A 27,262-nucleotide genomic window follows, 5' to 3' on the forward strand; every position below is an offset into this window, starting at 1 on the left:
TTAGGGGGAGCATATTAGAACCTGTTTCCTGGCGTTGGGCAGTTCTTGATCTTGTGTGAGGAGAGGGGGCTTTCGCCCCGATAAGGGGGTGCCTGTTGGGGAGCTGTGGGTTGAGGCGGGGGCGGGGGCTGAAACAAAGGGGGTTGATGAGGTGGGGGACAGGAAAGGTCGAGTAGAGGGTCGTCTAGGAGATCTGCTAGAGAGGGAGACAGAGGGGGTCGGAGGGATAAGGCGGCAACAGAAAGACACATGCGGCATGAGTCCCTCAGATCCGGATTCTGACTAAGGGCCATAAAGGTCTGGACATAAGGAACCTCTGAGTCCTTTCCTTGTTTCCGGCAAAAGAGATCAAGTTGGAGGATCGTGTTATAATTTAGTGTGCCATTAAGAGGCCATTGTTCTTGGTTCCCCAATGTAAACTGGGGCCAAGCCATGTTACAAAAGAAAATGAGCCTCTTCTTTTTGAGATTTTCAGGGTCAAATTTTTCCAGTTCCTAAGGATACAGCCGAGGGGTGAGTCTGAGGGAGGCTCCCGAGACGTACCAGAACCCATTCTTTGCCTGTATGCCGTAGAATGGGGGTACTGAGAGCCACCGGCTGACGAAAGGCAACCCCTTTGTCCCAGTGATCTCTCCGCACAACTAAGGCACAAAATGGGCCAACTGTCCCAACAATCACATCTTGACCATGAGAGATGACCCCTGAGTGTGTGGCTAAGGCACAAACCATGCAACTGAGGTACGAACCGTGCACCATGCGACTTGGGCAGGGAAAGAAAGAAAGGAGATAAAGCGGGCAGACTTCCTGATAGACCAGGGAGAGCCGACTGGCTGTATCTGTAGCGCCCATCACTAACTCTGCTCTTTGTTCTCAATAAATTCACTCTTTTCTAAAATACTTCGTGTCTGGAAATTCTTCTTCCAACCCGTGCACAGACCACAACATTACCTAAATAATATGGGCCAGGGGAGCAACAAAATTAGCATGTGCGTGATTTACCCATCCTCTGCCAGGGTTCTTAAGGGGTTTGAGGTGGAAGGTAGGATGCGGCATCGTCATAGAAATAAAATCCCGGTGATTTATACAGTTTTGCCAAATAAGGCCCACAGGGCAAATACAAAAAGCCTTGAGCTGCCTCCAGCTTCTCCTGAGACAGCCAGTTTGTCAAAATGCCAATCGCTGGGTCTTATGCACACCCTCCACGTTACAGTTGACATTTACTCCTGAAGCTTTTTAATAACCAAACAGCATTTTACAAAAAGTTAATTAATGGCATTTTATTTGGGTCTTATGTGATTTGGAATTCTTTTCACACTTGTAATTTTGTCTGACATTTTGAAAATACTACGCCTAACTCTTTTGTGTGAAAAAAAACACTTTTTTTTAACAGAGCTAGCATGTATTGAATACTTTTCTTTCCTTCTCCCAAGAATTGACGTAAACACCAAAAAGAAAATACTTCTTGTTTGAGCTCAGAGAAATGAAGCATTCTGTTTGGAATCTTAATGACGATGGCCCCAAACTTATCTAATTAAATGCTTCTTCATAAGGAAGAAAATTATTTTCAAAGTTAATGAATTTGCAAGCAGAAACGTTGCTGTCTTCCTAGAATGAATTACCCACATTCCTTACATACATATTTCAGTTAAACACTAATTAATGTTGGTGCTTAAAACACGTGGGATTGAGTTCGCTGTGAAAGTGAACTTTCCTTTGTTTTTGGACAGGATAAAAAGACCACAATCTCCCTTCATATAGACATCAGGCTGCACATATAAACTTAATTCTAGATTTTGGACAAAATGGAAATTATTTCATCAAAACAATTCATTTTACTGACTTTAGCCACTTCAATCTTATTAACATCAAACATCTTCTGTTCAGATGAATCAATGATGCCCAATCTTCACAGCAAAAAGAATTATGACAAATATTCTGAGGTAAGTTTTTAACTCTATCTAGCATGACTAGCATAAACTACTGAACATTTGTCCTGAGTCCAGTGCTTTTGTAAAGAGTAAGGAAGAAGTTTGTGTTTTGTTTTTTGTCACACTTCAGCCTTCGCATGGCAGCGTACGGCTCTAACTTGTATTTGGTAGCACAACAGCACACAGCTTGGCCTCTCACGACCATTTTAGTGCAGAGTTTGATACTTTGCAAGCATAAGGTGCATTAATTTTCGATTTGACTCAGAAGTGCACAGCTGTAATAAGTAGTTGCAGAAATAAGTACTGGATACATTTCAGCTGGACATTTGAATTGTCTTTCTATATCAAAGCAAAATGTTTATCCCTAGATGGTGGAATTCCCTGTTATTTTTATTTTGTTCTCTATGCCTTTATAGAATTTCCCAAATTTGCTGAAATGAATAGGTATTACTTTTTACAATCAGAAAACAGTTATTTAAAAATCTTCATATGGACAAACTTTCATGGTAAAACTAAATCCAATTAAATATTTGCCGTATTTTAAGTGGTTGCTTTAAAGTTGGTATAGTAGTGGTGTAGTAACCCACAAAGCAATCGGTGTTTTACTAATATAATTTACATACTGACAAAAATGCAATCAATTTCTTGAGAAATGCTTTTACAGTGGAACTCTGAATATGAACAGGTAAAAAAGAAGTCTCCTCCAGCTGTACCCCAAAATGTGGCTAGCATCTCTGCTTTCATGAGCCCACCACTTTGGCTTTTAAAGAGGAGGGAAACAAGAGAAATGGAGAGGCAGTGGGAGGTGTCTCTAAAAACAAAATATAAAAATCTATGAAATAGTTCATAAACAACATGAATCAAAACTGAAGGAGAATAACTGCAGTAGAATAAACTTTTGCCTCATTTCACTACTTCATTATGTTCTTGCTGCTCGAACACATTGCTGCATGCACTGTATATATTTTATTAATATTTTAGAGTTGTCTTACAATAGTCCAGGGACGGTGAAACTAGATTGCTTTAAGAAGCTTAATACAAATTATTTATTTTAAAAATTCTGCACATGAAAGCACAAACTTTGTTCATAGCTTTAACAATCCTACAGATTAAAGTCTGGATTTAACTTAATTTGGGGTTTAAATCCATTGCTTATAATAATAATGTTATTTTAATGGTTATTTCTAATTATAGCCTAGAGGAGATCTCTGCTGGGGAAAAGAAAGAAGTCTCAATTTTGAAGAGTTAAAAGACTGGGGTCCAAAAAACGTCATTAAGATGAGTACACCTGCAGTCAACAAAATGCCACCCTCAGTAGCCAACTTGCCACTGAGATTTGGGAGGACCATGGAAGAAGAAAGAAGCACTGGGGCGATGGCCAACCCGCCTCTGAGATTTGGAAGCAATACAGAGGACAGCATCTCGAGACATGTTCCTAATCTGCCCCAAAGGTTTGGGAGAACAACAATAGCCAAAAGTGTCACCAAGACACTGAGTGATTTGCTCCAACAATCCATGCATTCATCATCTGCCAATGGGTTACTTTACTCCGTGACCTGCCAGCCCCAAGAAATCCAGAATCCTGATCAAAAGAACCTAAGGTAAGTACTTGAATACCAATTAAAATGCATAGGCAGTTATGTAGAGCTAATCCAGAAAGTTTAAAAAGGCTTACGTGTTTTCGAAAGAAGTTTCTAAGAAAGTTAGGTTTCTTGGAAGGCAAAAGGAAAAGGCACAGGGAAATAAACACCTGTCAAGTGAGAGCTATAGAAGGTCAGTTATAATCATGACTACAGGTATGAAATAATGAGATAACTTCCCCTAAGCCACATATGGGCATCCCTCTCATTACTCTACAGTCACTCACTAAGTAGTAACAGGCGATGACAGAATCGGGAATTCATGCCTATGACATATTGTCCAACATTTGACCTCTCTACCATAAAAGGTCCTGCATGAGGGAGTTGCCTGCAGGTACAAAGGACACCATCTCAATAACCCAGGTCTCAAATTCAGAAGATCTTTTTCCTCAACTTTAAATCAAAATTTCTTTTTCCAGGATCTCATTTTATAAATAATTCCTGTTATTATAATCATTCTTTATATTGATATATATTTATTGAATTATATACTAGTACAAATCAGAGCACAAGCTACCACAAGAGGTTCAAAAATTTAATAAGCTACTATTATGTTCTAGTACAGAGCATATGTTAAAAAAAATTTTTATATAAAATTGAACCTGACCCTTTGGTTAAGACCTGAAGGAAATAAGGAGGCAGGTTGTGACATCTTATCAGTGAGAGCTTCTCAGAGCACTCCTGATTTATTTTTACCATGGTACTTATCCTCATCTGACATATTATATATTTAGGGTTCATCCTTTTTATTAGAATTTCAGTTCTATAAATCCCATAAGTTTTGTCCATTGTCATATTCCCAACGCCTAGAACTGTCTGGCAGGTAGTAAGCCCTCAATATTTGATAGGATAAATGAAATGATATGAGAGGCACTAATAAGGTCTTACAGAGACTCAAAAAAAAAGAATGTTTCTTCATGTGGGAATCCAGGGATATTTCATGAGTTGGACTTTGAATGGTGACTCTATTTTGAACATTCAGAGACTAGAGGGAAGACAGAGGGTATTTTCAGGCAAAGAGAGGAGTATGAGCAAAGGCACAAAGCAAGGTGAGCCAAGAAGAGCTGGGGCTCAATTTGGTGAGAAGAGGAAAGAAGACAAGAAGGGTGGGGTAAGAGCAGAGGGTGCAGATATTCAGAGCCACATAAAATATTCTGAATGTTGTTTATCAGGAAAAGGAGAACCACTGATGTTTCTGCTGAGGTCCTGAGATATTGTACAGGTAGAGGTTGGCAACTAATCAGATGTTGGGAGTGGGGTGGCGATGAGGGAGAGAGATAAGTCAACGGTAACATTGTCATTCTAAGTGCCCATGACAAATTCAGGATCCCATCAACATCTCACTCATTTCAAGTGCAACACAATTCAATTCAGGTATAATTAGGCAATTAGGGTCACGACCTGCATTTGCATATGCTTTCTTTTACATGCTATTGTTGTGATGGATGAGAATATTTTGTACTGCTTACATTTTAGGAGACTGGGATTGAAGAAAATAGATGATGCAGAATTGAAACAAGAAAAATAAGAAATCTGGAGCCTGTTCCTAAAGACGACATAAAGCTGTAACAACTCTGAGGTGAAGACAACAAGGCATGAAGTCATTGCCCTCTCTTAATAGATTATCATTCACAGCAATTTTTCCTTCTCAGTACAGCTAATATATTGAAAGTTTTAAAAAAATGTAAAGAATATTGTAAAGATGAAATGAAAGATGAAGTAATTTTGTCTAAATAAAAAAAGCATTGAATATACCTAAGAAGCCTCTAGTAATGGGGAGAAGAGGAGAGAGAGAGACTGATTTGCCACACCACTATCGTATGAACACAGTCACACTTAAGTAAAAAATTAAATAGAGGAGTAGCCTGGCAAATTTTATGATGAATATTAAATAATTTAACAGAATAACATGTTTGACAAATAAATGAACGTGAATAATAAATTATTTACAAATATTTTTATACACCTATTTCTGCCATTGCATCAACTGTTAGTGAATCCATGATAGATTGAAAAATTTTTTTAAAAGAAAGATAAAAGAGAAAGACAGTTATTAGATACCTAAGTGTCTCTTCTATCTATATCTGGAAATTTGCCTTCTGGTGTGTCTCTTTTCTCCTCACTTAATATTTCAAGTTTTTGATTTGCAGAGAAAATCTAATCACACTCTTAAAACTAACAATTTATAAACACAGTACACCACCACGCGAATGCACAGTGATTCAACTTCTGTCATAGAATGAGAAGTCCTTAGTCAGATATTAATCAGTTTATTGAGCAACCTCAATTCCTTAGGGTGCAAGCCAGAAATGGTATTAATTCTCTCCCATCCTGCCCCCAGTTGGGCTGTGTTGAATCTCCTTTTCCTGCTGGGTAGAGACCACCTTAATGATACCCTGGACAGATTCTAAAACTTCCTCGTCACTTCTTGATATTAAAAAACTCAGTCAAGTCCAGCTGAAGATGGCAGCCTCATATCCAAAGGAAAGTTTCTCCTCCCCCATTGCTGGCAGGGCTGGGGGCTGGAAGGACGTGAAGTGGGAAAGGAGCAAGGCTGCTCTTTTTCTCTTCCGGCCCTTTCTCACGCCCGAGGTAGGGTGGTGGGAGGGAAAATGGTAGGTCTCTGGAAAAAAATCTCTCCTATCTTCTCCAGGGTGTTGGGTGGGCAAGGGAGGGGGGTGGGCAGGATGGGGTTGGGAATCAAGAGTCCCTGTCTCATCCTCTCTATACAATGTTGCTTCTTCTACAAGGGAGTTCTTCGGGAAGCACTGAGGGAACTTCACACTGCCTAGGTCAGTGATCTAAGAGACCTGGATGCTCCTTGATCTCTTCCAACCACCCTCATCCCACCTGTACTCTCCACGGCCTCTTATTGCCAGAAAGAAAGGCTCAAGACAGCTACCTTCTCAGCATCCACTTCATCTATAGAAAAGGCAGATGGCCTTGTCATGCCAAGGCAGGACTGAAGCTGCTCCTCGGCTGCCCCACCACAGCCCCCATCTGTCTCCAACCCCCTTTGCCCTGCTTAGGAGGGGCAGAGGCCGATCAGCAAGCCTACTGCCAATACAAACTACCCATCAGAAATGGGTGATCTGCTTCGTGATCCCACTCTGTACGAGTGATTTTCTAGGAACCTCTCTTGCTTGGTTTCGGGGTGAAGGGCAGCTGCAGCAGCCCCCTCCCAGTCAACCTCTCATACATCGCTGGGAGGGGCATGGGCCACAGCAGGGGCTGATGTGGCTCTGCCATCTCTTCTTAAACCCAGAAGGAGTGTCTGGACCCCGCCATCCATGGTTTCCATTACAATGTCAAGTATATAGAGCCTCTGTACTTCCAGATTTGGTCCCCATTGCCCATCCTGAGCAAAGTGAAAGTATGCAACATCCTGCTGCACTAATAAATAAACAAAAAGGCCAATCGATCCCTTGATACTACATGATGCAAGGAAATCTCTTGTCGTAGAACATGGGTTCTTTACCTAAACCTTTGAAATTTATGGAAAACGTTAGGTGAATAACCAGGTGTCAGCTGTCCCCTTAACCAGGTAGCTTACTCTGTTTTAGCCACTTGCCACCCCCTTCACCAGCTTCTACAAGAAATCCATTCACATAAGGAAGTTTGCGATCTCTCTGCAGATCTGTGGGATCTCAAAGAGGCAATCACATTGCACATCATTACACTGAAAAAGGCTTGACTAGACAAGCTTCTTCTCCCAAGTCTCTCTTTACCTGGACCCCTAGCAGGGTCTCCTCCTCTTCTAACCTCTGATGCTCACTGGGGTGGTTTTATGGGCATGTGACCCATGTAGGTGCACAGGGCCCCACATTTGGTTAAGTGCTTTATTGTCACTGTCCTGAAATTCTTAATAATTTTGAACGAGTGCTGCATTTTTCATTTTCCATCGGGCCCCACAAATTATGTAGTCTGTCCTGCTCCCCCCCATCTCAGTCCTGCTGGCTCCTCTGCCTACTCTCCCAAAATCCAGTGCCCCCTCCCCCATTTATTAATCAGGGCAGCTTTCATTTTCTACATGAAACACACGGGCCAACCTGTCACACAGGCCTGAGAGGTCTACTTACATCCCACAGTGGGTAAAAAATATAACTGCACAATTCATGAAATGTAGTCAAAATGCAATTTTTTGTGTGTGTCTCACTACCCCCTTTAAAATGTAAAGGGTGGGGAAGGAGATGTGCAGAAATCTTCCCCTGGCCCTGGATGGAAACTTGGCCAGATGCCAGGAAATTCCCTGATGCTCTTAGCTGTTCTTTGGCCTAAGTCAAAATGCACAGTCTCAATTCCATTGTAATCAACGTTTCAATCTACATTCTTTCATTCATCTTCACCTCACCATGTGACGTCTGAGTTGGGGGACAGGAATGAGATCGACTTCTGCTCTCTTTTCCAACCTCAACTGCTTCCTCACTCTCTGGCTCTGTTGGACTCTTCTGGGATGGAAGAGAATTTGAGATGAGAAGGAAGGAGTTATAGAACAGTTCTTGCCAGGGTGTATGGATTCACTCTCAGGACCCAGAGGACGGTACCACGCATCATGGCTGGCCTCAGCCCTCACCCTGGGACATGGTCTTCTAGGGGTCCTCTCGAGTAGGACTCGAAACAGCTTCTGCAAATCTCTCTTCCCTGCAGCTCATACCTGGTTACCCACAGCTCGCCCTCCACACTGGGTGTGATCCCAACATGCCTCTTCTATCTTGTTGCCCCCAGACTCTTTAGCTTTTTGACCTGGAGTTGAGCACCAATTTTTTGTTTCTCTCAACCACACGGAACACATTTCCTCATCGTATAGAAGATCCTCCCTGAAGAGTAATGGACTCAGTAATCCCCAGCACGTGGGCATGGGTGGGGGGCATTCGCAGTAGGGTAACAATGCTCCCCAAAGAAATCTCTTCATAAACCCAAATCTTATACTTTCATGGTCTCCATGTGGGTGAGAAAATTGAGGACTTAGTGGAACCACTTTCCAACCATTTCCTTTAAAAAGTCTGCACACAGTGATCTGGCTTTGGAATTTTACATCTGTCAGATTTTGGTGTTTTGATTAAAACTTCACTTTTGATATTCTTTGCAACAAAGATGGATCTCTACTTGTAAAGAATGCTTACAGCTGCTAAAAATGACATTGTCTCTGCGTCATTACACATATATGCGCATTTTTCTGGGGGAAGAGTTCAGAGTTCTAGGGTAAATTCTCAGTGGAGTTTGTACCCCATAAAGTTTAAGAATTACTGCCACACCTGCCGATGCAGGAGAAACGGGTTCGTGCCCCGGTCCGGGAGGATCCCGCATGCCGCGGAGCGGCTGGGCCCGTGAGCCATGGCCGCTGAGCCTGCGCGTCCAGAGCCTGTGCTCTGCAACGGGAGAGGCCAAAGCAGTGAGAGGCCCGCGTACCGCAATAAAAATAAAAAAAAAAAGGAATTACTGCCACAGAAGATTTCTATTTCTAGAATTATTTTAAATTAACATCTAATTCAATTTATAAATAAATATTGTTATCTGACTGGCCATTTAAGTGCTGAGAACATAACGTGCCAAAACGATCAGAATCATTCGAGTGGTTTAGCCTGACCTTCCTCCAAATACTGGCTTTTTATAGCAGCAGCAAATAGAAGCGAGGTGGTAATTGTGCTCTTCTCCTTAGTGTGCTTTCCCAGGCACCTCCTCCCAAATATTTCATTCTCCACCCCTCCTCCTCTCTTCCAACACTTCACTTCCTCAAGGAAATTCCATTTGGATTGGGCTTAACCTAAACCTCGGCCAGTCTGTTAAGGTGAGCAAAGTGTGGAGCTTCAGGGGAAAGTTGGGGATGACACACACTATACGTCAATGATTTTCAAGGAAGGGAACTTCCATGTGCTCTCAAGTCCACATTTCATACATCATACTGTGACAATGACCTTGAGAAATACAAAAAGGAAAAAAAATGTACTGGCTCTGGGACCAGTTTCTCAGTGAGAAAAATGAAAGGTCCAACAAAATGAAATAGTCAAGAAAGGGGAAAGCGTTGGCCTCTACTTACTTCATGTGTGTTTTTTCTTTTTCATTTTTTTCCATAAAGATTTTCCTGCAAACATTACGTGACACTTTTCCTATGCAACTTATCATTTTATTTAATAAGCATACCAAGCTACATGTTATTCCCTAGAAACATGCACTTTCACATTTCTGTGCCTTTGTTCATGCTAATTCCTTCGGCTCAAAGGCCCCTTTTATACTTATCAAAAATCTTTCAAGACCCTGGTCAAATCTGGATGCAGCTGCATTTAACAGAAAACCTAAATAAAATTGTTTTAACCAAGAGAGGCTTTTCTTTCCCCACACATTAAAATGCCTGGAAGGGGCTTCCCTGGTGGCGCAGTGGTTGAGAGTCTGCCTGCCGATGCAGGGGACACGGGTTCGTGCCCCGGTCCGGGAAGATCCCACATGCCGCGGGAGCGGCTGGGCCCGTGAGCCATGGCCGCTGAGCCTGCGCGTCCGGAGCCTGTGCTCCGCAACGGGAGAGGCCACAACAGTGAGAAGCCCGCGGACCGCAAAAAAAAAAAAAAAAAGCCTGGAAGGAAGCAGTTCTGGGCTGGTGTGGGAATTCCACAGTCATCAAGGATCTAGATTCTTCCCATCTTTCTGCTCCATCATCCTAAACACAAGGTTCCCACCAGCCCATCTCGCAGCAAAAAGAAAGGCGCAAAGCACAGGCGTGCTCTTTTTCCAAAGGGCCCCATCCAACAACTTCCTCTTTCATGTCACTGGCTGCCCCAATCTGCAAGGGAAGCTGGGAAATGTAGTTTCTCCTTTGGGCACATTGCCTCAACCACGATGATGATAGAAAAAAAGAGCATGGATATCGGATAGGCAACCAGACGGGTCTGCCCAGCCTCTCCTCAAGCTCACTTCCTTGTTGTATAAAATATATAGCATATTTTAATTTTTCTTCCTTCACTAGACCAAGGTCAAAGCTATTGACATTTGGGGCTGGACAATTCTTTGTTGTGGGGCTGCCCCGTGCATCACAGGATGGTTATCAGCACCTGTAGTCTCTACCCACTAGATGCCACCCTGCAAATGAGACAACTAAAAATGTCTCCAGACATTGCCAAATGTTCCCTGGGGGGGGGGGCAAAATCGTCCCTAATTAGGAGCCCCTGCACTAGACTGTCCTAATCTTCTTTGTATCCCATCCCCAGCTAAATAATAATGGCTGTTGATTGTTATGATAACTCTGTTTTAACATTTAATGCTGTTTTAGCCACTCCTGTTATGTTCATTTTTACACATGGGAACTGAGCTCGCAGAGAACATTCTGAAAAAACGGGAGCTAACAAATGGGCTCCACCGAGGTCTGTTTCACGTCAAAGTTTACACTCTTCCTCTTCCATCCACTATCCTATCCACCACCGCGTCACCCACCTCCCATCCAGCCCTCAAATACTGTAAGCATTCAGGAAACATTTGTTGAATGAAGCTTTAAACAGAAAATATGAGTTCAATGGAGCCCAGGAAGAAAGTCTCAATGTTCTAAACATTATATACAGATTTTAGAAAGAAGGAAGGAAGGAAGGAAGGGAAGAAGGGAAGGAGGGAGGGAGGAAGAAAGGAAGAGAGAGAGGAAAAAAGACCTTAGATTCCTAGACAGCTTTAACCTAGCCACTCCTTAAGGTATCTACCTTAAGAGCAGGTAGGGAGGTGCCTACCTTATCAGAATGAATGACCATAAAGGGTAAAAACATCACAGAAGAAACGCTGTACCATTTTTAACTTAGACTCTAAAGAAGCAACTAATGATTTTTTTTCCTTACAGCAAACAAAGTGCTATTGTTGTTGATGAATCTCAAATATCAGTTTCTGCTTCAGTGGGAGAACCGTACAGGTCAAGAGAGCCACTGAATTACACAGTCACTGGCAAGTGGAGCGGGAGAAAGGCATCAGTAAGTACGCTCCTGCCGGGTTAGGTCTCTCACTCCCTGGGCTGTCTGCAGTTTCTTATCAATCCCATTCATGAAGTGGGACAAAGCAATAAGGGAATAAAAATAAATCCGAAGTAAGCCTGTCCCAGCCCGACGATATGAACTGTGGGAGTACTTGGGTGTTGCAGCCTTTCCCTGCTTCTCACAGATTGATGTTGGTTACTGAAAGCCCTGTGGAAAATATAATCACTTTGCTGTTTGGAGTCAGACTGAGTTAGGAAAATATTTTCTGGTGAACATTATACCCAATGTTTATTTTAACTTACTACTTATTAAGTGGCCTTGAGCTCCTAAAATGTTTATTAGACATTGCACATTTTATTCACTGTTAGAAGTATTAACATTAAAAAATCAGGGAGATTTCATTTGCCTTTTTTTATGTATTCTATTTTGCTATGGTAAAATATATGTAACATAAAATTTGCCATTTTAACCATTTTTAAGTGTACAATTCAGTGGTATTAAGTCCATTTCACTTACTTTTTACATAGTCGGGCACTATTCTCTAGTTATACTCACACTATTAATATTTAAGTAACCATACCCAAAGCTCTAACATTATTTTGCCTGCCAGGAAATGCCTCTGACAACAATAAGGCTGATGCTTTTTAGAGATGCTCTGATTCTGACAGACTTATTTAGGAATATTAGATTTTTTCACCAGAACATTAAATTTTTCCTAAATTCCCTTGAAGCTTATTTTGAAAGCAAGTAATTGTTGCTAATTTTTTTTCTCCTGAAGTATTTTATGATCTCACTAGTTCATACTATTTTGTATTCACCTAGGGCAGAAGCCAGTGCTTCTTTAGAAATACCTGGGACAGCAAAGGTTCTGTTACCAGTCAGATATGAGAACACATTTATTTCAGAACAGTAATGAAAATGAAGCATTTGATTAGTTTAATTTCCCTGAGAAATGAAGGATGGACGACAGCCATTCACCTACTATGTTATAGCACTCCTCTTTGAACTCCAGGGCTCTATCACATTCTTCCTAATAGCCCATTTTTGTTTTTCATATATCATGAAGTTTTCCTCTCACAATATAACACAAAGGTAATACATATTATCACATTTGTAGCTTAGGAAATGCGAAGTATTATCACCCATTATTCTCTTCCTATATATAGGAACTAATGTATTATAGGAGTCAAACAGGAAAATCACTATTAGAATGAGGAGCGGCATAATATTATAATGAGATTAATGTGGAATTAATACTCTCTTTGTAGAGATAGAGAAATATTATTTTAATCATGAAGAAAAACTATCTCAAAATTTATTTTACCTCTTGGCAGATTTCCAGGCATTGGTATATTGTGGTTAATAAAACATAAAACTATGGTTTCACTTTCTTAAAATATGCAGCAATACTAATTAGCTACGGCAATGCACCTAATTTTCAAACTGCTTTTAAAATATCACATAGCTTTTCCCTTGTAATTTAAAGCACTGAATTGTAACCGATAGTGCAAAGCTATTTTTAACCACTAGAGGGAAGAAAATGCTCCACATTTGTACGTAACTAATTTAAAATTCTTAGACCAAAACAATAATGACCACAAGAGGGGCTTTCCTGGTGGTGCAGTGGTTGAGAGTCCGCCTGCCGATGCAGGAGACACGGGTTCGTGACCCGGTTCGGGAAAATCCCACATGCCGCGGAGCAGCTAGGCCCGTGAGCCATGGCCACTGAGCCAGCGCGTCCGGAGCCTGTGCTCCGCAGCGGGAGAGGTCACAACAGTGAGAGGCCCGCGTGCCTCAAAAAAAGAAAAAAAAAAAAAACCACACCACCACCACCACAACAAAAAGTCTTTAAGATCCTCTTGTTTTATATTGTACAATACTGCACACTAAAGGCTCAGTTAACAACTTTAAAATTTTAAACTAATGCACAATCATCTCAATTCAACAGCTTATAGTAGGCAAAAGTAAACATTTTTGCAGCCTGAGCCTACCTATGAGTTAAGGATTATTAGCATTAGGGAATCAGCACATCCTTTAGGAAAGGCAGAATACTTAAACAAACAAAACAGTACCCATTAAGAACCTGCAAGGTTCTTTCTACATTAAAATATCTACAATGGAATGCAAAGGTCGTATTTATCACAAAATTGAAATACTAACTGAAGTCACAAATTGATCAAATGCTAAAATATTTACATTTGACTCTTGAATTTCTATATGTACTTTCTTTTACCACAAACCAACTGCAGATCTAACTGTGACAGAGATGCTTTAAGTTTCCTCTTAATATAACTTTTTGACCTGATTAATTTTTGTTAATTATTTCTATGAATTTCTGTCCCTCCCAATGAAGCCATTTGCATTTCAGTAACTAAAGCATTACTTCCTTTGATTAGAAACCACAACCTCTTTACTTTTTCACTCTCATTGATTCAAACGTATCATGGTGAATTAAGCCATTTGGATTTCAGTCTGTGTGGGTGACATTTTAACAACTGTCCCTTCAACCTTCTCACTGTGTGAATCTTGGCCATGTCCTACATCATAGAGGACAGCAGGAGGGCAATGGTGGCAGCCTGATAGAAGAATGGAGCAGGCATGGAGCCAGGGGTTACACAACACTGAAGTCAGCAATTTCTCTGATGCACGAGCCTTTCACTTGCCAATCAAACCTGACAAGGCTTTTACCTTGTAGAGTTATTCCTGACCTTACCCAAGACACTAAATCATTTCTGAAGTCTTGTTTCTTAGCCTAAGCGAACCTGCTCTCCCCACTTTTCAGATCTGTGTGCACTGTTCACTCTAATACTAATAAATACAGCACAGTGGTGCAGAAAAGCAGAGGAGGTGTCACTTCTTTTGGACTAATGAAAGTGATGCACATCTAAAACCAGAGCTAGTCAGAAAGCCTTCTGTATTATGACTTATTGGCAAAAGTTATAAACTAGCAGTTTTGAAATAAGCTCCTAACAATTATAGTTGCCCAGGAATAGATCTGACCCACATGTGTAACGGAAAGGCGTTTGAGCAGAGACTGGATGGTTATATAACAGATAGGAATATCAAAAATGAGTTATCACAGATGTCATTTCTGCAAGTGTGAAGCTGTACTAATTGACTTCCAAAACCTTATCAATCTTCTTTTAAGATTAATTTTATGTTTAGCAAAGAAATACATGCACAAGTTTAAAAAGTCAAAAGAATTCTACAAGGCTTTTAGTTAGGGTGACTGCATCCCAGTTTTCCAGGGACAGTTCTGATTTATGCCTAATATCCCAGTGTAATTATTAATAGTGCCCCCTCTTTCACTCTCAAAAGTGTTCCAGTTGGATGAAAAACCACTGTCTCAAGTCCCAACCACATTACCCCCAATTTCTATTTCCCAGAAGCAATTACTTTTAATATGTTTAGGATTTTTTTCTATATGCGTTCAAATTTCTAAGAAAAAAAAAAAAACATGATTATACTACTTGCATCAGTTTAAACTGCATTAGAATTCAAAGACCGGGGGTAAAATCATTGACTTAAATAGGTAGAAAGAGGTGCCTGGAAGGTACATTGTTTGAAGACTTATTCATCTGAAAATGACTTTTCCTCCTTCATACATTGTTGGGATTTTACATCCATCCAAATTCTGACAAAGTGTACGGGTAGGAAAAGTAATGACATTGCTGAGACACACTACCTCGATCTCCCTTCAAAATAAGATTTGCTACCCAAGCTGTCAGCCCTGTCAGGGACTGCCTCAGCTGCAGAGAGCTACCTGACCCCACCATAACGCCCTTCCCAGATCAGAGGCATCCAATGCCTGACTGAGGCAGGGATAAAAAGACGCTTTCCACCCAACCTAGGACTGCTCTGAGAGGCCATCAGTGCTCCAGAGCTCTCCAGAGGCTAGCCAAGGTTTTGTCAGGCTCATATAACAGATGGACTGGTCCCTCTGCCCAATACTGCTTCCTTTCCCTCTTTCCACAGGTGTTGATCTTTAATAAACAGCTTGTACCCCAAACTCCATCTCAGCATCTGCTTCCAGAAAACGCAATCTGCAACAAATAGGTACTATGGTTCAAAATTCAAAAGGTGCAAAAAAGGAATATGGTGAAACACCTCCCTCCCTCCACTGAGATCCAGTTATCAGTTCCCCTTCTCAAAGTCAACCAGCGTGGCCAGGTTCTTGTGCATATTTCTAGAAATAGTATGCATATATAAGAAATGTTGGTAAACTGCCTTCCTTTTATATTGTACCAATTTATACTCTCTTGAAAAATATATGAGCGCCTATGTCCTCATACTCTTCCTTTATTGTATCACTGAATTAATAGAGTCCAGTATAAAATATAACAAAAAAAGACATTATAAATGTTGGGCTAAAAATGTATAGAAGTTCTAAAATTTTTTCCATGCTCTATTGAATCATCTTGTGCCATCTTGGTGATGGTTCACCCCACTTTGGAAGGCAATGGTTTACTAAACAGGAGAATTTTTCTGTAATCAGGGAGCAGACATTTTCAACTATCCATCCCCTGTGTTGGACACACAGTAGTTGTTCAATTAACATTTATGGAATAAATGAATGGAAAAAATTGAAGAAACTTGGTTAGTAGCATATATAAACATATAAAATGTCTCTTTTAAAATTTTTTATTGGAGTATAGTTGATTTACAATGTTGTGTTAGTTTTAGGTGCACAGCAAGGTCAATCAGTTATACATATGCATATATCCATTCTCTTTTAGATTCTTTTCCCATATGGGTTATTACAGAATATCGAGTTGAGTTCCCTGTGTTATACAGTAGGTCCTTATTAGTTATCTCTTTTATATAGAGTAGTGTGTATATGTCAATCCCAATCTCCTAACTTATCCCTTCTCCCCTTTCCCCTTTGGTAACCATAAGTTTGTAAGATGTCTCACTTTAATGTGCATATTTTAACACCAATATGTGTCGGACTTGTGTACATATTTATGATATATATTGATAAAGTGATATGTGTGTAACTAAAATACACATACAAGAGTTGATGCTTAAATTCCTTTTACTAATTCCATTTTATATATATGTACAACATTTTCTTTAACCATTCATCTATCAATGGACACTTAGGTTGTTTCCATCTCTTGGCAATTGTAAATACTGCTCCAATGAATATGGGGTACAGAGATCTCTTCAAGATAGTGATTTCAGTTGCCTGGATACATATATACTCAGAAGTGAAAACGCTGTATCATATGGTAGCTGTTTTTAATTTTTGAAGAACCTCCATACTGTTTTCCATAGTGGCTGCACCAATTTACATTCCCACCAGCAGTGCACAAGGGTTGCCTTTTCCCCACATCCTCACCAACACTTGTTATCTCTTGTATTTTTGATAATAACCATTCTAACTGGTATAAGGTGATATCTTATTTTGGTTTTAATTTGCATTTTCTTGACAATATGTGATGTTGAGCACTGTTTCATGCACCTTGAACATCTTTTTTGGAAAAAATGTCTATTCAGGTGACTTGCAAGTTTTTAAATCAGATTATTTGGGGTTCTTTGCTATTGAGTTGTATGAGTTCTTTATATATACTGGATATTTACCCCTTATCAGATATATTGTTTGCAAATATTATATTTTCTCCCATTCCATAGGTTGCCTTTTCATTTTGTTGATCATTTCTTTTGCTGTGCAGAAGCTTTTTAGTTTGATGTAGTTCCACTTATTTTTGCTTTCGTTGTTTGTGCTTTTGGTGTTATCCAAAATTGTTTCCAAGACCAATGTCAAGGAGGTTTGCACTGTAGGCTGGGCTCTGTTATGGGGTCCTGTGCCAGACAGGGAGGGGCAACGTGGTCAGAGTGTAGCTGCTCCTCTTACCCTTCTAATATGATTCTTCTCAGTCTCTGTGGACACAGAGGTGCTTCAGCCTCACCCCCAGGTTCTGGGTATCTTCACAACAGTGTCTTATCTATGGATAGTTGAACTTGTTGGGCTTCTTGTGAAGGGAATTGATGCTGGGAATGACCAATGTCACTATCTTGATTACAACAGTCTTTCTGCCTGTGTTTAATTTAAGTAAATGATATGGTGCTTTAGATCTCATTCTGTTTCTTACTTTTCAACATTTTTTTTCTTTTCTAACTATGCATGGTATGATACGTATAGTTAGGAAAGTAGAAACCAAACTAGGCATTTCAGCAGAGGGAATTTAATATAGGAAATTGATTACACAGATGTTAGAGGCCTGAATGAGCTAAAGGAGACTAGAAAAAAAAAAAAAAAAAACAATGACAATGAGCAGTTACACCCCTAGGGCTGGGGAAGCAGAGGAAAAAAGTAGGAGTTATCAAATACTGGAAGCTCAAAGGAAACCCACAGATCTTGGACTCAGAACACTAGCAGGCGGGGGTTGTGGGGGGGGGGTCTCAGCCACATAGTAAGACTCTAGGAGGCCTAGAACAGGACAGCTGCTAGGAGCATGAGAGCTGAAGAGAGATTCTGGACATTGAACTGTGCTGGTGAGACACTGGCATTCAGGCCCAGCTAGAGTGGACAGATTCTGGTAAACATTCTGGCCATTCAGTTGAGACCCTTTTTTAAAAGGCCACGCTCCAGGAGTGGGGACAAAACTGGAAAAGGCTCACCCTAACAAAGTCTAAAACCAAGCCTCAAAAAACTTAATATGCTGGTAATTTAATAAAGCAGATGCAGAAATGACTCATAAATTAGAGCCAATGGGTATGAAATTAACTGTGGTCAAGATGTTTTAAAATAAACTAGACTTATACTTTCAACTCTGACACGTAAAGACCTTAGAAATTCCTACTCCTGTCCTTACAAAAAAAAGTCTGAACTAAAAACGAATGACTTTTCTTGGACCCATCAGAATTGAGGTCACAGGGCAAACCATCATCCTAAAACCTGAAGACACAGACAAACACAAAAAACTATAGCTGAGTTTTGCTTACCTGGAGCAGAAGCTATTGGAGCCATAAACTGGTGATAATACTTAAACAAAAATTTTGATGAGTTTCTGGAAGCTGAGTGTGGATTAGCAAGAGAGTGAAAAACTTATTGAGGCTGCAGTCTTAGAGGGTTTTATCGTTCGTGGATTTTGTCTCTAGGAACCCCACCAGGTTTTCATGATAAAGAGTCAAGAAAGATTCCCTCCTGGCTCTGACCAGGGTAGGGGAAAAGTAGTCTTTTAAAAATATGCCCAGAGTGTTCTCCATAACAAATGCTTACTACTCCTTAGGAGGAAAGAATTTACCAGAGCCTTATCCCACCTGGGGGGGGATGGGGGGGAGGGGACTTGTAAAGGCCACAGTCCAGGAACACAGGCCCACTATAAGACTGAGATTTTATCATAATATTATAGAACACTTCCCCTCCTCCACACCTTACCACATCAACAAGCTCTAGTATAATAATAGCAGATAACATCTGAAAGAGCTGCAAGGTGTAGATTCTATTTAAGAAGGAGTTCTTAGGGAAATCCAAAGTCAATAGGGGAGACAAAATCAAGGACACTAGAGGAATTTGAAGCCTCTAGTACCTACAGCTATAGCACAGAGGACTCCAGCTGAGGTCTGGTTATTGATAAATCCATTAGCTGGAATTTCCTGATTGACCTTTTCAAGCCAGGGATACAAGGAATTGGGATAACATTCTGTGAAGGTCCATCCCATCCTAAAAGGGTCTTTTCTAAAAGCTTTGCAAAGAGGAGTCAGTCCGTTTGTATTTCCCTTGGGTGCATGGGGACAGGTCATATTTAGAAAAGAATGTGGGGGAGTGAAGGCTGTACAACTGACCAAGGTAGAGGTGTTTAGTATGACTGGGGAAAGATTGAAATAAAGTATGGGAACACTCAGTCATAATAGCCTAATAGGTAACAAACATAGGCTTATGGGTATAATCAGCAATAACACGTGCGATTAAAGAGAAATTGGTTACAGATAAGACCAAGGGATGTTCAACATCATGAACAGATCAGAGTTTCTGGTGACAGATCCAACAGTCAGAAAGGTTTCTCCTTTTTGCAACAGATTGGGAAATGCATTGGGATAAGAGCATTATCTTTCTCTAAGAAAGAGAGGGAGAAAATAAGGTAAGAAGCAATGGTGAGAAAAGGATGTACAGGCCTGGTCCAGTCATCTTGTGAAAGCTGTTTCCTTCAGCTCTTGTCTGCTTTGATTCTTGGAAACCTTCAGTTTGAGCTCATCAGTTGGTGTGCAGGTCCAGTCAGGGTTTAGGGCTTTCTTTTGGGTGGTGGTGGGCAGGGGGGCTGGGGGGCAGCTTTCTTTGGATGAGACACATTGATCCAGGAGTCAACTCCTTGAAGTTTGGCAGCACAAGAATTGATCAGTAACACTTGATAAGACCCTTTCCAATGTGGCTGAAGAGAGTCTTTTTTTTTTTTTTTAACATCTTTATTGGAGTATATTGAAGAGAGTCTTAATGGATACATCTTTTCCAATAAACAAAATCTCCAGGTCATGAAGTATGGTGTTTTGAGGTCTTCATCTCCTGGGAGCACACCATAGAAAGACTGCTGTACTAAAGCATAGTTATTTTCAATGGATGAAATACTGCAGTATATACTTTGTAATACTGAAGTATACCTCCTTTTATTAGTTGTGGATCAAAGGAAGCGGGAGCCAGATGCATGAGGAACCCAGCAATTATTTCACCCATGGTGAGAGTTTATGAGTTCCAGTCGGGGTGGATCTGAGATTTAGAAGGACCAACAGCAATACTTTTGCCTGAGGTAGTTGGAGGGTTCCCACAAATTTTGCCAGTTGAGTATTGATGGTGCCATTTGTTCCTTCGACTGGTCCTGAAGACTGAGGATGATATGCACTGGGAAAATGTATAGGACTGGCTAAAGAGCACAGACTTGCTGTAATATTTAACTAGTAAAAATAGGTTCCCCAGTTGCTATGGAGTTCAAGAGGGGTTCCCCAGGTAGAGGTAAACTTCTCTAATAGTATTTTAGCCACTAAGAGGCAGTAGCTTATCTACATGGAAAGGCTTTGACCCAGTGGGAAAACAAACAAACCATGACTAAAACATATTTATACCCATGAGACAGGGGAAGTTGTATAAAATCCATCTGCCAAAACTCGAATGGTCTATTGGGCAATTTAAAGTGTTTGGGGGCAGTGCAGACAGTTTCCCAGGAATGTATTTTGGACAGATGGGACAAGAAAAGTAGACACTTTGTGCAGCCTTATTAATATTTCCTCACCCGTATTGATTCATGAACGTTATTATTTTATCCACAGACCAATGGTTTAATGCATGTAAAGTTATCAGTAATGGGAATTTTAGAGTCTCTGGTAAGACCAGATTATTTGGCCCAAACCAGAGTTCTCTCTTTTTATAGAACCAAGTTATTAGATTTCCAGTATTGTTTTTTCCTTTTCTGAGGCCAATTGTTGGGCACCTCTAGTCAATTTTTCTAGATTATTATTTGGGGGAAACACCACTTTGGACCATATCAGAGGTTTGATTGTTGGTCTTTTGAAAGCAGCATTCTTGGCAGAAATATCAGTGGCATGGTTTCCTTTTGCCTCCAGGGAGTTGAGTTTGGAATGCCCAGGGACCTTAATAATAGCCAAAGCAGCTGGTAGGAGTATGGCATCTAATAAATTTTGGACACAAGAGCCATTTTAAATTTTGTCCTCATTAGAAGTAAGGAAACCTTGCTGTTTCCATAGCATTCCAAAGTCATGGGCAAGCCCAAAGGCATACTATCAGTATAAACGTTTGCAGTTTTGCCCTTAGCTAAAGTGCAAACCCTAGTAAGAGCATATAATTCAGCCTACTGGGCCAAGGTAGCCAAAGGCAAAGGTGCTGCCTCAATAACTTAAAAAGGAGTTGCGATTGCATATCCAGCACAAAATTTACCATTTTAATCCTTTAAAGAAGAACCATCAGTAAACCATGAAACCTCAGCCTTAGGGGAGTTTCCTGTAAATCATCACGAGGGGTCAAACTGTTATCTATCAAAGTCAAACAGTCATGAGGTGTATCGTCTGCAGAGGAGGGAAGAAGGGCGGCAGAGTTAAAGCTATTACAACAAGAAAGAGTTATGTGGGGTACAGTTAGCAAATGGATTTTTGTAGGAGGTGAGATAACTGGCTGAAAGGTGTTAAGTGTGATGAGAATTCAGGAGGGTTTCTACTGTATGGAGTACAAAGATCAAGATCGTTAGAGGGGATCCCATGACTGTTCTTCAGTGGCCTTAACTAAAAGGATGGGGCTGGAATGGCTCTGAGGCCAGGGGTATCCACATGCCACAGAGTCTACCTGCTGACTGTAGTACCCTATGGGGCAATGGTGATACTCATGTTTGGGGGTAAGTACTCCAAGAGTGTTTCCCTCCTCATATAGGAAGAGGAAATAGTGAAGTTGATGATTAGGGTGTCCAAGGAAAGAAGGATTATCAAGCTTTCCCTTGAGGTATTAAAAGCTAGGTCATCCTGATTTTCCCAAGTAATCGGGTCAGGTTTGGTGTTCCTTAGTAAGGCATAGAAAGGCTGGGTCATGAGAGAAAAGCTCAGAAACCAGTTCTCATAATAGCCAGCCAACCCAAGGAAACCTTGTAGTTGACATCCGATTTGGGGTTTTGGTAAGTTCCAGATGCCATGAAGCCTATCTGGATCAAGGTAAGCCCTTGTTCTGAGATCAGGTGCCCGAAATAACTTGGGTTGGAACAAACTGCAGTTTCTCCTCCGAAAGGTTATGCCCCTTTGAGGCTAAAAGCTTTAACAGGTGGATGCTGTCTTCCTGTGAGGAGACCTGAGAAGGGGAGCAGAGAAGCAAGTCTACATATTGCAATAAAATAGTCTCTAGGAAATTTTATATTATCTAAATCTGTTTTTAAGGTTTGTGAGAAGTCTCAGTAAAACCCTAGTGCATTACTGTCCGGGTGTATTGTTGTTCTTCCCAAATAAAGGCAAATAGATATTGACTAGCTTTATCCACAGGGATGCTAAAGAAGACGCTACATAGATCAATCATGGTAAAAAAAAAAATTTGCTTTCGATGGGTCTGGAGGCTAATAAAATATGGGGATTAGGAACAATAGGGTGACAAGGGAAGACAACACTGTTTATGACTCAGAAGTGTTGGACCAATCTCCACCCTCCCCCACTGGATGTCTTTGCAGGTAAAATAGGGATGTTGCAGGGCCTAGTACAGAAAATAACGAGGCCCTGGGCCTTTTAGTCTTCTATTATCAACTTAATGCCCTGGAGGGGCTCTTTATTTACAGAGTATTGACTGATTCTGGGGAGAGGCTTTGAGGAATCTATTTGTACCCTAATGGGAGGGGCACTGGGGATTCTGAAAATATCAGTTGAAGATTTTGCCCATAAGGAGGGTGGTAGCTGACCCATTAGGGACAAATGATTAGTGTCCTTAGAATTAGCTCTAGTGCTGCCAGAGACAGAGCAAATAAAAGATGTTAAAGGGTCAAGTGATTCACCCAGTCAGCTATTTTGGCTGTTATCAAATTCTAGAATTATTTCCTTCTTTTAGGAGAAAGAAATTCCAGGATAATATTTTTCTAAGAAATCTTGGCCCAATAAATAAATGGGGCAGAGGAACTAAGGAGAAAGGGGTGATTATCTCTTAGAGGGCTTAAACAAAAGGGGATGGGTTTAGTAACAGAAATCTGTTGAGATTTATGTGAGATCCCCACTATTTGAACCATTTTAGTATTCCAAGGTAGGGGCTGTTTAATAACAGTGGGGTTGAGCATCAAGGGTGTAGCTCCAGTTCAATAAGGACAGAAAGAGATTCATTCCTCATCTGGAAAGTAGTTTCTCCAAGTCAATTAAGGGGAAAATTGAGAGGAAAAACCTGTAATTCCTCGCAGTCCCATCACTGGGAGTTGCTGGAGTTGAAAATTGAGGATTTTAGTGGTCTTTCTTTTAGCTGAATCATCTAGGGTGTGGGCAAGCTAGTTAGCTAAATTAACTAAATCTGGAATGGACATAATTTCTCATTCCATCCTGGTCCTTTCAACTAGAAGAGAAAGATCCTGGTTCAGCCCGTTACTGAACACAGAGTTAAAGGCTGCCCAAGTGGGTTCAACATTCAAAGGAAGACCAGAATTTTCTTTAAAGACAATTTAGAGCCAGGTATGATAGTCATACACAGGCTCACTGGGCTTCTGGGTACAAGCCTGAACTTTATTCAATCGACTGGCTTTGGGAAAGCCCTAGGAATTGCCAAATGGAGTCACCTGGTGATTCCCTGAGCCTCATCATATGATAAAACAGCAACAGCAAGGGTTTGTCTCCAGGCCTTGGGACCATCCCAATTAGTAGTTTCATCCAGTGTTGGGCCTGGCCTTCGCCAACAAGCGAACTAGCTGATATAAGTCAGAGAAACCAGAAACCAAAAGTAAGTCTGAATGACTATATTACATTCCTCTGCAATCCTGTGGGGATCCTCACTTCCTCTGAGAAAAAATTTTGACTATGGCACATAGTTCAGCTTTAGTCCAGGGAACATAAGAAATGAAGGGGTTTAGCATTTGGATCCTCAGAGGGTCTGATTTTAAAGGGGCAGCTTTTAATAGGTTCAGGAGAGGGGGAGAGAGGGAGAGTTTCAGAGAAAAAGGGAAGTTCAGTGAGAGAATTAGAATGAGGAAACAAAGGTATAGAGGAGGGGGATGGTGCAGAAGGAAAAGAAGAATATGGTGCTGAAGACAAAGAGGAGGAGGTAAAGAGGCCTCAGGAGACTTTTTCATTTTTTTGCAATTGTTTGTTTGCCTTAATTTAGAAATGATAGTTTGTAAAGAGGCAATTTTAGAGTATTGAATGCATTTGGAAGACTCCAGGTACCAATTAAAATACACATCTTATTCAGTTTGTTTAATTTTAGAGCCATGGTCTTCTATTTAGTTCTGAGAAAAACAAGTTTGAAGAGGTCGAAAGTTTCCAAAAGTGACCCCTGGAGTTATAAACTATTTTTGGTTTAGTTGGTCCACTTAGTTAAAAATATGCAAAAGAAAGGACCATAGTTTTTTGGTTTTTTGTGTGTGGTACGCGGGCCTCTCACTGTTGTGGCCTCCCCCATTGCGGAGCACAGGCTCCGGACGCACAGGCCCAGCGGCCATGGCTCACAGGCCCAGCCGCTCCGCGGCATGTGGGATCTTCCCAGACCGGGGAACGAACCCGCGTCCCCTGCATCGGCAGGCGGACTCTCAACCACTGCACCGCCAGGGAAGCCCGCTTCCACTGTCTTGATCAGACTTCACTGTCTTGATCAGACTGTCTTGATCAGACTTCCAATTTGTAAACATACTCTTTATATGAAAAAATAAAAAGATAGCTTTTCCCCCTAGTCAAAAACTAACACATTTCCATATAAATAATATAGAAATCATGGAAATCCACAAAGAAAACATTTTTCCAACCAAAGGAAAAATTATGAAATTAAAGCACAAGGAGGAAAACCTCTGTACTTCCTTTATTCAGAAACAAAAACTGTTGTTAATATCTCAATATGTGTCCTCTCCAGTTTTTAAATTTAAAGATCATATTCAACATATTTTTTGTAAACAGCTATTTTCACTTAATGAAAAGAAATATTTTCATATTTGTGGGAAAGAGGGCTCAGCTCACTTCTACTGACTCAGTCCTTGCTGCACCTGCTGTTACCTGCTTCCCAAAAGTGGCTGTGAGCCCTAAATTCCTACTCAGTTCCGAGGACCATCAGATTAGACAGGGCTTCCCTGGAGTCAGAGGAAACCCTTAGCAGATCGTGTGTGATCTGGGGATGGACAGTTGTCCCTGGATCAAAAGCAGCAATGTGAGGTTTTATATTTGGCCAAAAGGGATCTGAGTAGGAATTTAGCGCTGCCATGTCTGACTGAACTCACTATGCCCTCTCAAGCACTTGTATAGGCGTTTCACTGAAATTTTGATCCCCTCTACCTAAGTGGCCCTACGGTTGGTTAGTAATTGGCTCCAAAACCCTTTAACTGGCATGAAATCTAAGAGAAACATCTTTGAGAAAATATTGCTTTTCATTAACTGACTACAAAATTAAACACAGCATATATTCAATTACCTATAAACTATAATAAGGTATTATTCGAAGCAATATCTATGTACAACCATGTTCCTAGCTCCTAATAAATAAAATTTGCTTTCCATTTTATTCCATGTGAACTTTTTCCTTTCATAGTCCCCAAATGGGAAAGCCAGGATGATCATGTGTTCTCAGACCCCCTCCATTTAACTTCCTTTTAAAAAGCAGCTGGGCAGCTTACAGAAATAGAAGTTCTCTTTTCTCTCAGTGGTATTCCTCTGAACTGCTCTGGAAAGTGTCATCAGGGTAATATTGGTCCCTCTGCCCTATCAATGCTGAGGCTTACTTCTTACAGACCAGGTTCAGGGTCTATAGCTCCCAGCTCAAACCTCAAGGTATCTCAAAAACAAAACAAAACAGTGAAAAACAAAATCTCCTGGCTTTTAGGGATTACCTTCATAATGGTAAGGATGAACATGAGTCCTAGCATGTGTTAGCTCTCAGCAGCTTAATTTTCTAAACATGGATGTACTTAAAAGGATGATTTTTTTAAATATTATAATGTATTTTAAACTAACTTGGCAATTTTACAGAGATGTAAAATGATTTCTTCACATCCACCTATTTTTTTTTTCTTTCCAGAAAAGACAACACAGTCTAACTCCATTGTTACCCAGCATTGGTTTGACAACTGGGCACATCAAAATCACATGAGGAGTGTTCTGAAAATACAGATTCCCAAGCTCTATCTGTAAATATTCTGAATCACTGGGTCTGAGTTGGGTCTAGGGAATCTGCATTTTTAGAAGTTTTTCAGCTTATTTTGAGAACCACTGGGCTAGCAGAAAGCACTGTAAACAAAAAGAAAACCAGGATTGCAGTTCTGGCTTAACCAGTGACCAAGGGCAAATTAATCTTTGTACTTCAGTTACTTTCTTCACTGGTATATTTTGGAACAATTATGTTAGTCACTATTATGTATAATTACTTGCTCTCCTTTAAAAATATTAATAAGCAGGTGGTATTCTTTTGTATTTCTTCCATTGAAAATTTAAGAGTGGCAGGTACAGATACTCAAAATCACAGACGCCTACCTCCTTTTTCCATTCAGTTGACATCTCCTTACCTCTAGCAAGTTCCCTAGTCCATTAGGAAAATAAACATCAATTAAGGAAGTGTCTTGAGAATTGCTTAAGATTTAAATATAAGTTCCCATTTTTGTTTCTGGCTTCATCCCATTGCTTTCTGACTCCTGAATTTTTTTTTTTGACTGTTAGCTTCCTGTCTAAAAATGTTTGTTCTAGGCTTTCCTTTAATCATGCCTTCCAATAATTACTGGCCAAATTCAGCCCCCCCGAGTCAAAATTCTGTACAGTGACTCCAAAGCAAGATATTGGTTCATCCATAGGGAATGTATCTTTCTCAAAAACAAGTAAACATTCATTTTATGTGGCTAAAGATCGCAGCACTAATAATTTATTTTTATTTGCTTTGGAGACATGTATTATTTAAGCTATGAAGTTATTTAATCCTAAAACTTCAATATTTAATTTAATTAGTTCCTTCTATAAATTCTGTTAATATTAAAGCTAGGGCATGGCAGGGAATGTAAGACGCTAAAATGAAAGAGAAATATGACTTATTTTTGCTTTGCCTTTTATTTTAAATGGTCTCCTGCAACTTACTGGCTTTAGATGACAACCCAAATGACTGATTAACATA

The 27,262-nt window shown here is 40.5% G+C and overlaps 1 protein-coding gene and 1 long non-coding RNA gene across 3 annotated transcripts in view; one reads left to right on the top strand and one right to left on the bottom strand.

Moving 5' to 3' along the window:
• Positions 1–27,262, bottom strand: part of LOC117199845 (uncharacterized) — a 342,114-nt gene that overhangs the window by 284,002 nt on the left and 30,850 nt on the right. The window lies entirely within an intron of this gene.
• Positions 1,603–5,096, top strand: NPVF (neuropeptide VF precursor). The gene is made up of 3 exons (XM_004265649.3): positions 1,603–1,940; positions 3,123–3,529; positions 5,045–5,096. Exons 1-3 carry the CDS (start codon positions 1,803–1,805, stop codon positions 5,094–5,096), a joined length of 597 nt encoding a protein of 198 aa, XP_004265697.1. The 5' UTR covers positions 1,603–1,802.

Source organism: Orcinus orca, chromosome 9, assembly GCF_937001465.1.
Source record: "Orcinus orca chromosome 9, mOrcOrc1.1, whole genome shotgun sequence".
Lineage (NCBI taxonomy): Eukaryota > Metazoa > Chordata > Mammalia > Artiodactyla > Delphinidae > Orcinus > Orcinus orca.